Source organism: Miniopterus schreibersii (assembly GCF_964146895.1).
Source record: "Miniopterus schreibersii genome assembly, chromosome: 21".
Classification (NCBI taxonomy): Eukaryota; Metazoa; Chordata; class Mammalia; order Chiroptera; family Miniopteridae; genus Miniopterus; species Miniopterus schreibersii.
In genome coordinates, this window is record NC_138123.1 from 2,022,895 (window position 1) to 2,036,238 (window position 13,344).

At 41.6% G+C, this 13,344-nt stretch overlaps 1 protein-coding gene across 2 annotated transcripts in view; it reads left to right on the forward strand.

The window, feature by feature from the left end:
• KCNT2 (potassium sodium-activated channel subfamily T member 2) overlaps positions 1-13,344 on the forward strand; it is a 103,930-nt gene that overhangs the window by 73,649 nt on the left and 16,937 nt on the right. Inside the window, exons 15-22 of one of the 2 annotated variants that reach the window (XM_081123744.1) lie at positions 2,715-2,864; positions 3,238-3,467; positions 3,694-3,907; positions 4,498-4,603; positions 5,048-5,220; positions 7,388-7,459; positions 10,790-10,924; positions 12,544-12,655. In XM_081123744.1, coding sequence (XP_080979870.1) covers positions 2,715-2,864; positions 3,238-3,467; positions 3,694-3,907; positions 4,498-4,603; positions 5,048-5,220; positions 7,388-7,459; positions 10,790-10,924; positions 12,544-12,655 — 1,192 coding nt within the window. The remainder of the gene's footprint in view (positions 1-2,714; positions 2,865-3,237; positions 3,468-3,693; positions 3,908-4,497; positions 4,604-5,047; positions 5,221-7,387; positions 7,460-10,789; positions 10,925-12,543; positions 12,656-13,344) is intronic. The other variant, XM_081123745.1, reaches the window with a different exon arrangement.

Below are 13,344 nucleotides of genomic sequence, written 5' to 3' on the forward strand. Positions count from 1 at the left end.
AGCAGGTCCCCAGAGCAGCTCCACTGCTTTGCAAACGACAGAACAAGAGCCGTCTAGGCCACAACGTTATTACCAGAGGCCGGTTAAGCTGCATTGTCTCACCCTTGCAAGGATTTAGTGTCACACAGCACTGCCTGACAAACTTCACTTGACGTTAAGTTGAAAAAGAATCCTGACAACCCTTAAAATAGGGCCTTTTCCAATAGAATCCTGATGAATCTGGCCTTATTAAAAGAGTATTGAAGACATTATCGCCTAACGAGGGGTCCCCCATGAATAAGACTGACCTGCACAATCTTAAAATACATCAATAATAAAAAATGCACTTATTTCACAACCAAGTGTCACAGAAATGCTGCAGTTCACCGGAATAACTTTCTTTATAGCCGCTTTATTGAGATATAATTCGCATATTCTACATTTCACCCACTGAAAGTATGCAATCCAATGTGGCTCTTTTCAGGTGCAGTCCTAGAGCCGTGCAGACATCCCCACTCTGACTCCTGAATACTTTCATCGCCCCATAAATCCCTCCACCTTTTAGCCGTCTACGTTTCCTCCCAACTCTCTGAGCCCCAGGCAACCACTAATTTACTGTGTGTCTGTGGCTTTTCCTAATTCAGACTCTGCACCGTGCATATAAGTAGAACCATGTAGAGAATGTGTGCGTGTCGACCAGCTTCTTTCAAGTGGCCTAAAAATGTTCTCAAGGTGCATCAGTATCGTAACAGGCATCTGCCCTTCATTCCTTTTATGAGTAAATATATCCCATTATGGGGACAGGTCACATTTTCCCCTGTCCGTCGGGGGATGGCTGTCTGGGCCGTTCCTAGCACTGCAGACAAGGCTGCTCTTAACGGTCGCGTGAGGATTTTTATGTGGACACGCGCTTTCGTTACTACCCGGTTCTTTGATCCGAGCCTTCCTAGGGGGTGACAAGCGGCGTCTGTCTGTGGCTTTGATTTGCTTTTCACTGATGGCTGATGACACTGAGCATCTTTTCATGTGTTTCCTGGCCACCTGTCTATCTTGTTTGTAGAAACACCTATTCAGATCCTTTGGTCTTTTTTTTTTTAAATTGGGTTATTTGCCTTTGATTATTGAGTGTAAGAGCCTTTATGTATTTTAGATACAAGTGCCTTATCAGACATATACCATCAGTTGAATATAAACAGTCAACCCAACAGAAAGGCACTTAAGTCAACATGTTTAACGTATTTATTGAGGCTATCGTTTGACTTCACTAATTTATGTCAAGTCTTCTGTACTCTGCTTTAATTGGAGATAGAGTCAAGGTTTATTTATGAAGAGAATATGTTTGAAAGTTTGCCCTTAAGCCTCAGCAGAAATTAGAAAGCTCAGGGACCGATTTGATAAGAGAACAAGCTAGCCCGCTGGAGGAAGTAGCACGCTGGCCACCCCATGAAATGCTTTATGCAACGGCTATCAAACCTCTCATTGAAAACAAAGCTTACAATAATAATATATTTCTCCATGAAAAAGGGGAGAGAATAATATTATTAAAACTTATTCTATAAATAAATGGTGATTTTGAATAAAAATAGTAGAGAGTCACAAGCAATTGTGGAGGCTATTTGTTCATACAAAGTGAAAAAAGAAGCCAAGACTTTAGGATCCGACAAGCATAGAAATAAATATAATACAAAACCTAAAATGGTGTAATTTAAAAATATTTTTTTAAATACACTGCTCTGCAGAGTGCAGGTATTTAAAGGAAATAATAGATGTGGGTCCTGAAACAAATGAGACACACAGGGCAATCAAGAGCCGGGGATCAGAAGGTCAGCTCCTTTCGTGACAGATGTGCCTCGGGTCATAGAAATAACGGGGTCCCTAATTCAGAACTAGAATGAGGCTCGCCCACTATGTCACCATCATTCTCTCCTCACTTCTCTCCTTGTAGCCAGTGGAAGTGGGGACTGGGGTGGAAACCACAAATTAAGGGTGAACTGCCTACCACTTAGCCCGCGGCCTGGCTGGTTAACACGCCTCTGACTTTACGTTTCCTTCTCCTGTGAGGAATAGATTCATTCTCTACTCGCCGGTCTGAAGGTTATAAAGCAACTTGGAGATGATTTCCAGTAACTGCTCCTTTGCGTCACTGGGGGGGTGCCCGGCATTTTAGCACCTGACAGTCTTTCCCTTCACTTGCTTTATTACATGGGCGTGTTCTGTGCTCTTGGCAGTGGTACTTCTTATTGCTAATTAAATTAGCTTTTTGATTTACTGGGCAATCTTGTTAGAAAGATGAACGTAAGTCTATTGTTCGGGCAAAAATCACCGCAGGATGGTGAGTGTGGGCCACGATCATCTGGGCACGGGGATGCCTCCTGATCAGGCCAGTCACCAGGCGCGACACTGACCCATGTCCTTGATACTTTCATACTTATCAGAATTTAAGTTTCTCTTTTTTTTTTCTTTCAGTTTACTTTCATGAGAATATTTTCCCATTAGTCCCACCAGAGAGGGGACGCTCTCGGTCACCACGCTTTAGGCGATCACACCTGCGAGGCGAGCGTCCAGGCTGGCGGCCCCCCGTTTCTGTAGCTTAGGCCCCGCTCGGGCGCTGCTCCGAGCTGTGCTGCGGTTCTCGGAGCTGGAAGCCAGGCGGCCTGACAGGCTCTGCCTGACCCGCTCTCCCTGGTTCTGTGTGTGTGTGTGTGCGTGTGTGTGCGTGCGCCCTTGTGTTTCAGGGAAGGCCAGCAGTCGCCAGAGCAGTGGCAGAAGACGTACGGCCGATGCTCCGGGAACGAGGTCTACCACATCACCTTGGAAGAAAGTGCTTTTTTCGCTGAATACGAAGGGAAGAGCTTTACCTACGCCTCCTTCCACGCACACAAAAAGTAGGTTTCCGCTTCCAGAGTGGGATGAAGATACGACTCCATGAGACTTTACAAACATTTATTACCCTGACTGTAGGGCGTGCACTCTGTTTTCTATTCTCTTTTAATCGATTATTTTTCATGTATAAACACATGTATGCAATAATCACCTACACTGATTTCCCCACACAGCTTTCCTGTAAAAAACAAAACCAGAGTCTTAAACTTTTTGGATCCTTCCAAGCTTTAAAAGGCTCTGATTTGGGGTTAAATGTTCCTCTGCCCAGTGGGAGCTGACTTATTTTCTTTCATATGCAAACTTAAGGAAATCAAACCAAGGCCTCTGCTGACCCTACAACAGCTGAAACTCTTCTATTTTCTTTTTTACGGGAAGGTTCGGTGTCTGCTTGATTGGCGTCAGGAGAGAGGACAATAAAACCATTTTACTGAACCCGGGTCCTCGCTACATTATGAGCGCCACAGACACATGCTTCTATATTAATATTACCAAAGAAGAGAACTCAGCTTTTAAAAACCAAGACCAGCGCAAGAAGAGCAGCGTGTCCCGGTCGTTCTACCACGGGCCGTCCAGGCTCCCTGTGCACAGCATCATCGCCAGCATGGGTAAGCCCGGGTGCACTTGCAAACACCATTTGTTTCTCTCCCAAAAAATAATAAAAAATACACTTCGATTTCTATTGTAATTTCAAAGTCAAATTTAGAACATACTCGCTTCTGTTAAAACTTGGGGTAACTAAACATGCAGAGCAAAAATTCTCAGCTGTTAAATGATGGATACATCCTGACGGTGGCAAGCGCTCTGATGGACTCTCATGTTTTCTTGTGTTAGGTACCGTGGCTATAGATTTGCAAGACACAAGCTGTCGATCGGCCAGTGGCCCGACCCTGTCTCTTCCCACAGAGGGAATGAAAGAAATCCGAAGACCTAGCATCGCGCCTGTTCTAGAGGTCGCGGACACATCAACCCTTCAAACGTGTGATCTTCTCAGTGACCAGTCAGAAGATGAAACTACACCGGATGAAAAGATGTCCCACAACTTAGAGTACGTTTAGATACTCTAAGGTTTACTGGGACCTGTGCCAGCCACGGGAACTGATGTCCGTACGTCCTGGACATCCTAGAATCAACCCTACGTATTTCTACCAAAACAGCCTTCCTACTAGGCAGTATCTCTCTTGACTATCAAGTATTTGAAACCCTCAAATTTCCGAATGAAACATACAGGGTGGGGCAAAAGTAGGAAACACGGAGTTTATTCTTGTATTATTATTTATTGATTATTGTATTACTTGTATACCAAACCTTGGCTGTATTCTGAGAAACCTTACAGAGACTGAAATTTGAATTTAATGTAATTTTCATGGGACATGAAATAGTATTCTTATTTTGATTCCCCCCCCAACCATTTAAAAATAAAAAAACACTTTTAATTCATAAAACCAGGTGACGGGCCAGACATGGGCCCTACCTAGTCTGTCTCCCAGGTTCTAATCGATTTTCTTATCAAAATGTAATTGCAACACAAAGTCACCGTATCTCACTTTATCAAAATAGAGGATGGTGGCTGTTTCTTAGTGGCCCAACTCTGCATGTGCTATTCCAGGGGACTCATTATTTCGTATTGCATTACAGGTATGCTAAAGGCTACCCCCCCTACTCTCCATACATAGGAAGCTCGCCCACGTTTTGCCACCTCCTTCATGAAAAAGTGCCCTTTTGTTGCTTAAGACTAGACAAGGTAAGCGCTCATTACTGTCATTTTCTGCCAAATTAAATTTTGCTGTTTCGTGATGACATATCTTTAAACCATTTTGTACACAGTCCATAGATTCAATGATTTTGAACAGAGTAAAATAGGTTGAAAGAATAGTATCTTTTCCAATGTAAGTGTAATACAGGAAATGGTGAGTTTTACTTTCTTCACTGCACTAAGATTATCCAAATCACCCAATGAGTCAGCGAGTTTTTAAAGAAAACAGAGGTGCCCAAATCTCTATTTGTCTGATTAACACACAAGCTGGAGAACTGGGCATAGAAAAATGTAACTATTTTCAAATGTGTTAAAAAATAAATGATTTACTAGGTTAGATTAATTTTACACAGCCATGTATCCTAAAATTTTTTCACCATATTTTAGCAGGGTATAAAAATGGCTTTACTTTGTACGGTTTTTCTTTTCTAGAGCTGTCAGCATAACTACTATGAAGATGCAAAAGCCTATGGATTCAAAAATAAACTAATTATCGTTGCAGCTGAAACAGCTGGAAATGGACTGTATAATTTTATTGTTCCTCTCAGGGCATATTACAGACCAAAGAAAGAACTCAATCCCATAGTACTGCTGTTGGATAACCCGTAAGTATATCTACAAGTAAACACACAAAGAAGATCAAGAGTTTTTACATAGTATCTCAAAAATAATTTATTTTCATTGGCTTAGACTATTTTAAATCAGACACATTATGGCACATGATTCACCGGGAGACATATTCCGTGTTACGGTGCAAAATAAACACTGAATAGGGTTGTATTTCACAAATATGATTTAAACCTTTACTGGAATGCCCTGAGCTCTTTATTTAAAACTATTTTGCACGTGGTCATCCCTCTATATGAGTGGGACACATGCCACTAAAATAATTACAGTTATTTTCCTTAAATTAATCAACCAGCCTAGAAGAACTCTGCCTAAAATGGACACTTCCGTTGTCTTTCTAAAGAACCATTAATTATGTAGAAAAACTCATTATAATGTAATAAGAGAGAGCTGACAAAGAATGAGATTGAAAGAAAAAAGTCACACACAAAAAATAAAGAACCATTAATTACCAGAGAAGCATATTAATGATCCATTTTTTATGTTGTGTCATGACTTATTATGATGCTTCCACTGTTAAAACAACATTTTATAACCTAATATGAATAAGGAATGCTCTACCATGGTCATTAATTTTGAAAATGTTGGATGGTTATACTCTTGTGAAATTAGACTACTCGGGCATTGCAAAATTCTTATGCAAATATAAATATAGATCACTGAATGCTATTGCCAAATTTATTGTATCCTAAAATTATAACATTCCTCTCTGTGACTCAAAATTAGTAGCAGATGGCCCTCAGATCAATACCATATTTTAGGATCCTCCAGCTCTCTCCTCTTCAATTCCAAAGTGACGCAAATTTCAGGATACACACTAGAATGCGCCCCCAAATCTGTTGCCTTGTCTCTGCCTTTAAAATTTATCAACAGAAATTCCTCAAAACAGAGATACCTCCCCAATATATTATAATTTTTGATGCGATCATAGTTCACTGCTCTTTCAACTATATGATATTACTTAACTTACAGGTTTTTGATATATGCAAGAAGTACACTGTCAGTTCTCTTTAGAAACAAGAATTGTATTTTAACTTTGGATTATTTTGCACTAGAACTCTCCTTGGCTTTCCTGATGGCTTACATTTTGCAATCCGCCTCCTCACGTGATGCTGTCTGTTAGATGATTTTTGTGCGGTTTGATTTTCTTCCGGATGACTGTGCAGGCTGTAAAATTTATTTGCTCCTGAGTACTTCCTGAAAGTGGTTTCTAACGTTTTTATTTGTGGTCCTCTGTTCCTTTGGTCAAAAAATGAGGAAACAAAAACTAAAAATCAATAAATCATGTTCCAGGAAGTTTTATGAAATCCTTTTTTTCAACAATGCGATGCCTGTTGCCCTGCAGTAGCTAGTATTGTGCAGTGTATCCTTCAATATTACAAGGAAATAGGATGCTTAATTCTAAAAATGTCCCCATGTTAAAAGAATTTATACCCTAATGATCATACACAATATAGTCACTCTATGTTGATGTATTAAGGGTTATGTTAGAATGCTGCATATCCCTTGGAGAAAGTTGCAGGCTCATTTAGTTCCTTTGAGTCATCTAAGAAAAACTTGTTAGTTTCCATTTTACAAGGCCTCCTGTGCAGGAATATATATATATATATATTTAATCCTTACATGAGGATATTTTTTCCATTGCTTTTCAGAGAGAGTGGGAGGGGGAGAGAGAGAGAGAGGAAAAAAACATCAATGTGAGAGAGAAACATCGATTGGTTGCCTCTTGCACATGCCCTGACCAGGGCTGGGGATTGAGCCTGCAACCGAGGTACATGCCCTTGGCCAGAATCGAACCCAGGACCCTTCAGTCAGCAGGCCCATGATCTAACCACTGAGCCAAACCAGCCAGGGCAATAATTTTTAATTAAGAGGGTCAATTCAGCACTTTTGTAGAGTAATGCCATAATGTTTCTGATTTAGAAAGCAAAAATCTTGTTTTTATAATTCTGAGCGCATTGTATTACTCGTAACAAGTACAAATGACACTTTCTAATGATTGTTTCGGGGGAAGGAAAAAAGCACCTAAAATTAATCTTGTCCATGGTGTTTGGTTTGGTAAATGCAAACTAAGTCTCCTTCCTTTCCCTGGAAGCCTTGCCCTTGTGACCTTGTGTTTCATTTTGTAACCCATCTGCCACTTAGGCCAGATATACACTTTCTGGATGCAATCTGTTGGTTTCCAATGGTTTACTACATGGTGGGCTCTATTGACAAGTAGGTGACAAAGTCTGTGGCACGCTAACCAGTGTGGTGTCCCATGGTCCGTCCTGTGCTGTGGCTTGTGTTGCATGACCAGTGGACTTGGCCCTTTAGTGTCCCGCAGATGTCGTATCCTGCATGTGGAGCTTACGGTCTCTTGTGGTGGTCATTTTGTATTCCGACTTCCTAAGCGATAATCTGTGGTTGAATTAGAGCAAATCTGGCTGCATGTGGATTTTGTCGATTCTGTCCAGTTTCTAAAGCTGATTCAGTTTTGTGTCATCTACAGCGACACCATTATTACTTTCGATGTCTGGTAGGGAGAAATTCAAAGTTTCAGCACTGCGAGGCATTGGCACCATTATCTTAACTTCGGGAAACCTTCCAAGTAATTCCGAAATGCTCACTTAAAATTCGATTTGTGAATTGGAGCGTTTCCTTAAGAGTTTATTCTAGTAACATAGATGAGAGCCTCATGATCTCTAAACATTTGTTAATTAAAATGTCAAATGTGTGCAATGCTTTAGTATTAAAATACTAATTATTGTATGTGTATGAACATGACATTTTTAAAACACAAGGACTAAAAGATCATAAAACGTAATATGCCTATAACGTGTTAATTTTTTATTTAAAAAAAAAAAGTCAGCCAGGGCCTTCCAAATAAAATGTTTAACTTTATCGACTGAGAGCTTTCATGCTTACACTGCACCCTGTCGATGTTGAAAAAACAAAGTTCTGTAACCTTGAAAGTGTTTATTAGCTGTGGGCACATGAAAGACCAAACAGGGTGACATAAACTTAGCCTCCATCCTACATTAATATCATTTATGCCACCAGCTGGCCTAGTAAACCAACTAACTAAAAATCAGTTAGATATGTGAAAAGTGTTTACATTCAGGAAGGTGAATGTAACCCACATTTGATCACCAGTAACGTTTCTTTGGAGTGACAGTGCTCACTTAAAATTCACTAGAAAACCACGATGTTTAGAAGGTGAGTGACCCTCCGGTCACCTTTGCCTCTGTCACCTCCGCAGTGAATTCTCTGTCAAAGCGCTTCTGGTGAGAAGGGCCCAGAGCCTCTCACCCCTGGAGGTCAAGGGGCTGGTCACTCCTGACGCCGGGTGACAGCATGTGGGGCTCACTCTGTCCGATTTCCTTTCGCTTTTGTTTGAAATTCTCCTTAAAAACACCCCGATGATTAGGAAACGGCCTCCGAGGGAGCTGCGGCCCCTGGCAAACACCCCACGCTCCAGCTTTCTCCCGGCCCCGCCCGCAGGGCCTCTTAGAGGAGCCTGGAGGGACATTATCTGGAACTTTTTAAAAAAAATCCAGATTGATTTTTTTTCTTTGGTTGCCATCTGGTGGCCAAACTGTATAAAGGAACCAGACTGAAGACAACTTGGTGGGCTGCGGGGAGAAAGCGGGGTGGTTAAGAGCCTAATGAAAGGGGAACAGGACTGTAATGCGGTGTCCGGTGGGTATAAAAATGGTAACTTAAAGCTAAAGCGCGAACATCAAAAAGGTTTCTGCAGTGTTCAGAAATGCCATTCCAGTTTTTAAAAATTATTTCTGATAGACTTAAACTCATACTTAATAACAACTGCTAACTTCGCTTGCCAAGGTTACATGCAATCGACAGCAGCCAGCACTGTGACCCTAAGGCACAGGGCCTAGCAGTCCCGCCCGGTACTCTCGGTGGCATTTCTGTCTCATTTCAATTTCACTGATTTATGGCTGATGAAATATTCATCTTTCCTATCATAACTTCTATCCCTACATCTTTTTCTAGTCAAGCTTACCTCCCACCACCTATCTTTCCCTTCTCCTGTATAATCATAATGGACAGATTTTTAAATTTTTATTGGTGGAGAAAAGATTTTAAGAGCTAAAATATCAGAAAGCGATTTAATTTTATAATACGGCGGGTTGAAGGTGTGTGATTTTTAGGGTCCAAAAGCGATCATATCACATCCATTTTCCACCTACTTCTTTCTTTAGTGCATTGGAAAGATGTAAGAACAATTCTGATGGATTTCCTAGAGGAAAGGAGCACCCAAGTAAAGTTTTCCTAGGGATTTAACTCAGTCATCATATTGATTGGATGTTATGGTCCTGGCCCCTTTTACCATAGGAAATTTATGTGGAATAACATTCTGTCTCCGCAGTTTTAGCCATAAAATCTCTGCCACAGAACCTTGTTCCTGACTCAAGCGCAGTATTTTTTCTGGACTACTCCCGGGGATCTTGGACTCAAAGCTTTGGTAATACTTTCCCACGTTATAACAGAGTAAGAAACCCTGCCTCCTGCCTTCCCGGGAGAGGAAAACAGTTCCCTGGAACCCGGCTAATTCAGCCACCATCGCGCACCCAGAAAAGATCTTCAGGCAACAGGTTCCAGTTTCCGAGCCTTAAAGGAACTACTGCTCCTTAAGTTTACACCTACGATTGCAAACCAGCAGCTGCGCAGAGCAGCCCGCTTCTTGTCTGTCTTCAATCAGCTCTGTACCCAGAGCCCTGCTGCGCTCATTCAAGTTCAGTCTCTTAGCCAAGTCAGTCTTATTTTTCTAGTTTGTATCAAGCAGAGGCAATGAGAATGGTTTCCTTGTTTTAGAGTCAGTGGTAACATTTTTTTTAAAAAATTCAATGCTAGACAAAGTGCTTATCAGCCACAGGGGGAAAGACTGACTCTATCATAACTTGCAGGAGCTTGTACGCGAGGTTATCACAATTGTTTAATGCAACCAAAGAAACCAGGTTATTCAATCACTTACTCAAAAACATCAGGTTAACTTAATGGGAGGCTTGAATACCACTGGTATTTATATATTTTACATACTCTTGTGTAGAACTGATCTCTAACATAGCTTTACAGAAAGAAATAACAAAAATTTTAAAATAAACATTTCCCAGTTTTATATATCTTCACCAGGCTTGGCCATCTCAGTTAACATCAGCATTCATTTTCACTCTTGCCAAAAGCACTTTAGGGATAAAAAATGGACACGTGTCTTTGAAACAGTGTGCCAACTATAAAAACAAAGTTTAAACATATTCTGTCACCCCATGACCGCAAAATGGGTGTATTCCATGTTTTATTAATATAATGAATAAATATTATTCAATAAAGATTCTTAATGCATAGGCTTTGAAACTGTTGAGATCTAATGAAACAGTAAGAGCTCCAAAATTCAAATTATTTCATACGAGTAGAGACTATTGAATGATAATTCCCACTAACAGGGGCCAGGGCGCATCTCTGTGGACGCCACCTGCAGGGTGACCTAGGCCAGCTCCTGGGATGCACTGACAAGGCCTTTTTCTCTGCTGATTTTCATCAAAGCCTAGATGACTTGCTCAGGTGCGGAGTGACCTTCGCTGCCAACATGGTGGTCGTGGACAAGGAGAGCACCATGAGTGCCGAAGAAGACTACATGGCCGACGCCAAGACCATCGTCAACGTGCAGACCCTCTTCAGGTAAGCGCCTGGCGGCCCCGCCCAGCGTCAGAACATAAATTAATTGTAGGCCAGTTTTAAGTAAGACACACTGTATTATTTTTCAATTACATTATTGCTTTATCACAAGCTTAGTACCCAGGGAAAAGAGACTGATTGTGTCAGTTAATATCTAAAATGTTCTATAGGCAAAAAGTACATAGGTCTTATGAAGGCTCAGAAATAGATTTACAGCATTAGCATGTTAAAGATACATAATTAAATCTATTAGACAGCTAAATTTTTAAAATAAAAATATTATAATTGAATAGAAGCAATACGTTATGAATGTAACAGGCACTGCAATGAAACATTATTAAGTCTGATTTAGTTGTAGGTGTTCACTAGGTGGCAGGCTCAGATAACGCATTCGGTTTCTCCGTTTATCATAACATCAGTGGTAAAGGTTATTCATACAGAACAGAACAGGCACGTCCCATAAATTCTGTGTCCTATCTAATTTCACCTCCGCAAATCACCTAAAGGAAACGACCGAGTCAACCATATTATCACTCACTCTAAGACCTCAAAAATATCTAGCCACGAAAGTGTGTACTCATATTTGGTATCACGTATTAGAAAAGGGTTGTATTATGCAAGTAGTCACAAATTTAACCATTTTGACTCATAGAGATGGAAGATAAAAGCTGGCTTTCTCTAAGGAAAATTCCCCAAAGTTGAAATAGATGTTCATTTGTCCTCAGCTCTGCTTTTCGCATAAATTCCTTCTCTGGCCTCATATCTCAACAGTGTTCTAGGTGTTTCTCACCAGTGTCTTCACTCTGCTTAACCTGTGAACATCTCCTCAGCCACATTTGTCACCCCCAGGAAACAAGAACAGCCCTATTAGGTCACCTGTTAGGTCATCAAGTCTAATTCAGAGGCAGGCATTTCACTCTGGGCTTCTTTTTAGGTCTTGGAGAGCACAGCCTTCTCTTGGCTGGGTGTGTGAGTTAACTGGGCCTGTCCTGACTTGGTCTTGCTGTTCGGGGCAATCGGCGTCATCCAGGGTCACGGACACGAGGGAGCCCACGTGGAGGGGTGATTCTGACTTTGAGCCACTTTAAAGCTCCATCCCAATTAGATTCAAGAGGAACTTGAAACAATGGTGGGGTCTCCAAACACAGGGAATGAGAAGGGAGCTGGGGAGAAAAGGAAGTGAATTTCAAGCAGAAATGGCAATGTGAGGAAAAGCAAAAATCTACCCCCGGCTGAGAGCCGGTGCCACGGCGTGATGGGGTGTGTGACCCTGAGCTCGGTCTTTCGCAAGTGGCATCACTAAGCTTCGCGACACCCCCGTCTTTACAGAATCTGAGCCTCAGAGTTTCCTTAACCGACCCCAGGCAACAAAACTATTGCCAACGCCGAAAATGTCCAATAAAGGCCAATCGATTGACCTGATTTTTGTTGTAGTGAAGAGTCAGTTAGGATCTTCTTTGGAAACGGGCTCGTTTCTCTTGCCCTGTACGGAGGGCCGGGTGGCCCATTGCTGTGAAAGCGCCTGTGGTCGCAGCCTAATTAATCGCACCCTCAGTCACAGGTGGCTGTACAAAGCGCCACAGGCCCTGTTGGTGTAACACACGCGTTTTCTTGACACGCAGGCTGTTTTCCAGTCTTAGCATCATCACCGAGCTCACCCACCCGGCCAACATGAGGTTCATGCAGTTCCGAGCCAAAGACTGCTACTCCCTGGCCCTTTCAAAGCTGGAAAAGGTAAGTCGCGTTCAACTGTTTTGGCTGAAAGAATAACTCTGGAATTTTCTTTGTGTAGAAAGATCTGCCGTGAGATAGTAAAAATGAAGATGCTGTTTTGAATTCTTGTGTGGGGGCTAAAAATCTTAATTTATAGTTCTTTTTAAATGTGAGTTTCAACTATTTCTGTCACATGGGAATATGATGGAGATGTCCTGTTCTGTCGTCATTAATCATTAATCGTTAATCAAAAGCACGGCTTATAAAAGGATTAAGTGTAACAGGAATGTGTATGCTAGCTGATAATAAAAATTATATTGATAATACCACAAGTGCTATGTCAAGAAATCTTTATTTATATAGGGCTTTGCAGTTTTCCACAATCCTTAAGGTCTTAGAAAAGTCATAGGCTTTGGCGAAAGTTAACTTTCTAAATGTCACCAACACAGTCTGAGCCAAGCCAAGTCTGCTGCTCACCTAGGTGAGGGGGACCGTCACCTCAGCTGAGCCTCGGAGAACTGGAAATTCTGTTTAACAAGGGTCTTTCAAAGAGGGGACTTGGTTAGGTTTGGGAAGGGACCGGGATACTGCTAATGGCGACACTGAGTTTACAAAGCCACGTGATGTGGACCGAAAGGCATGGCTTCTGCTGTGTCCTGGCTGAGTGTCGGAGAAAATGGCTTGGATTTGGCATTCAATCAATGCCAGTC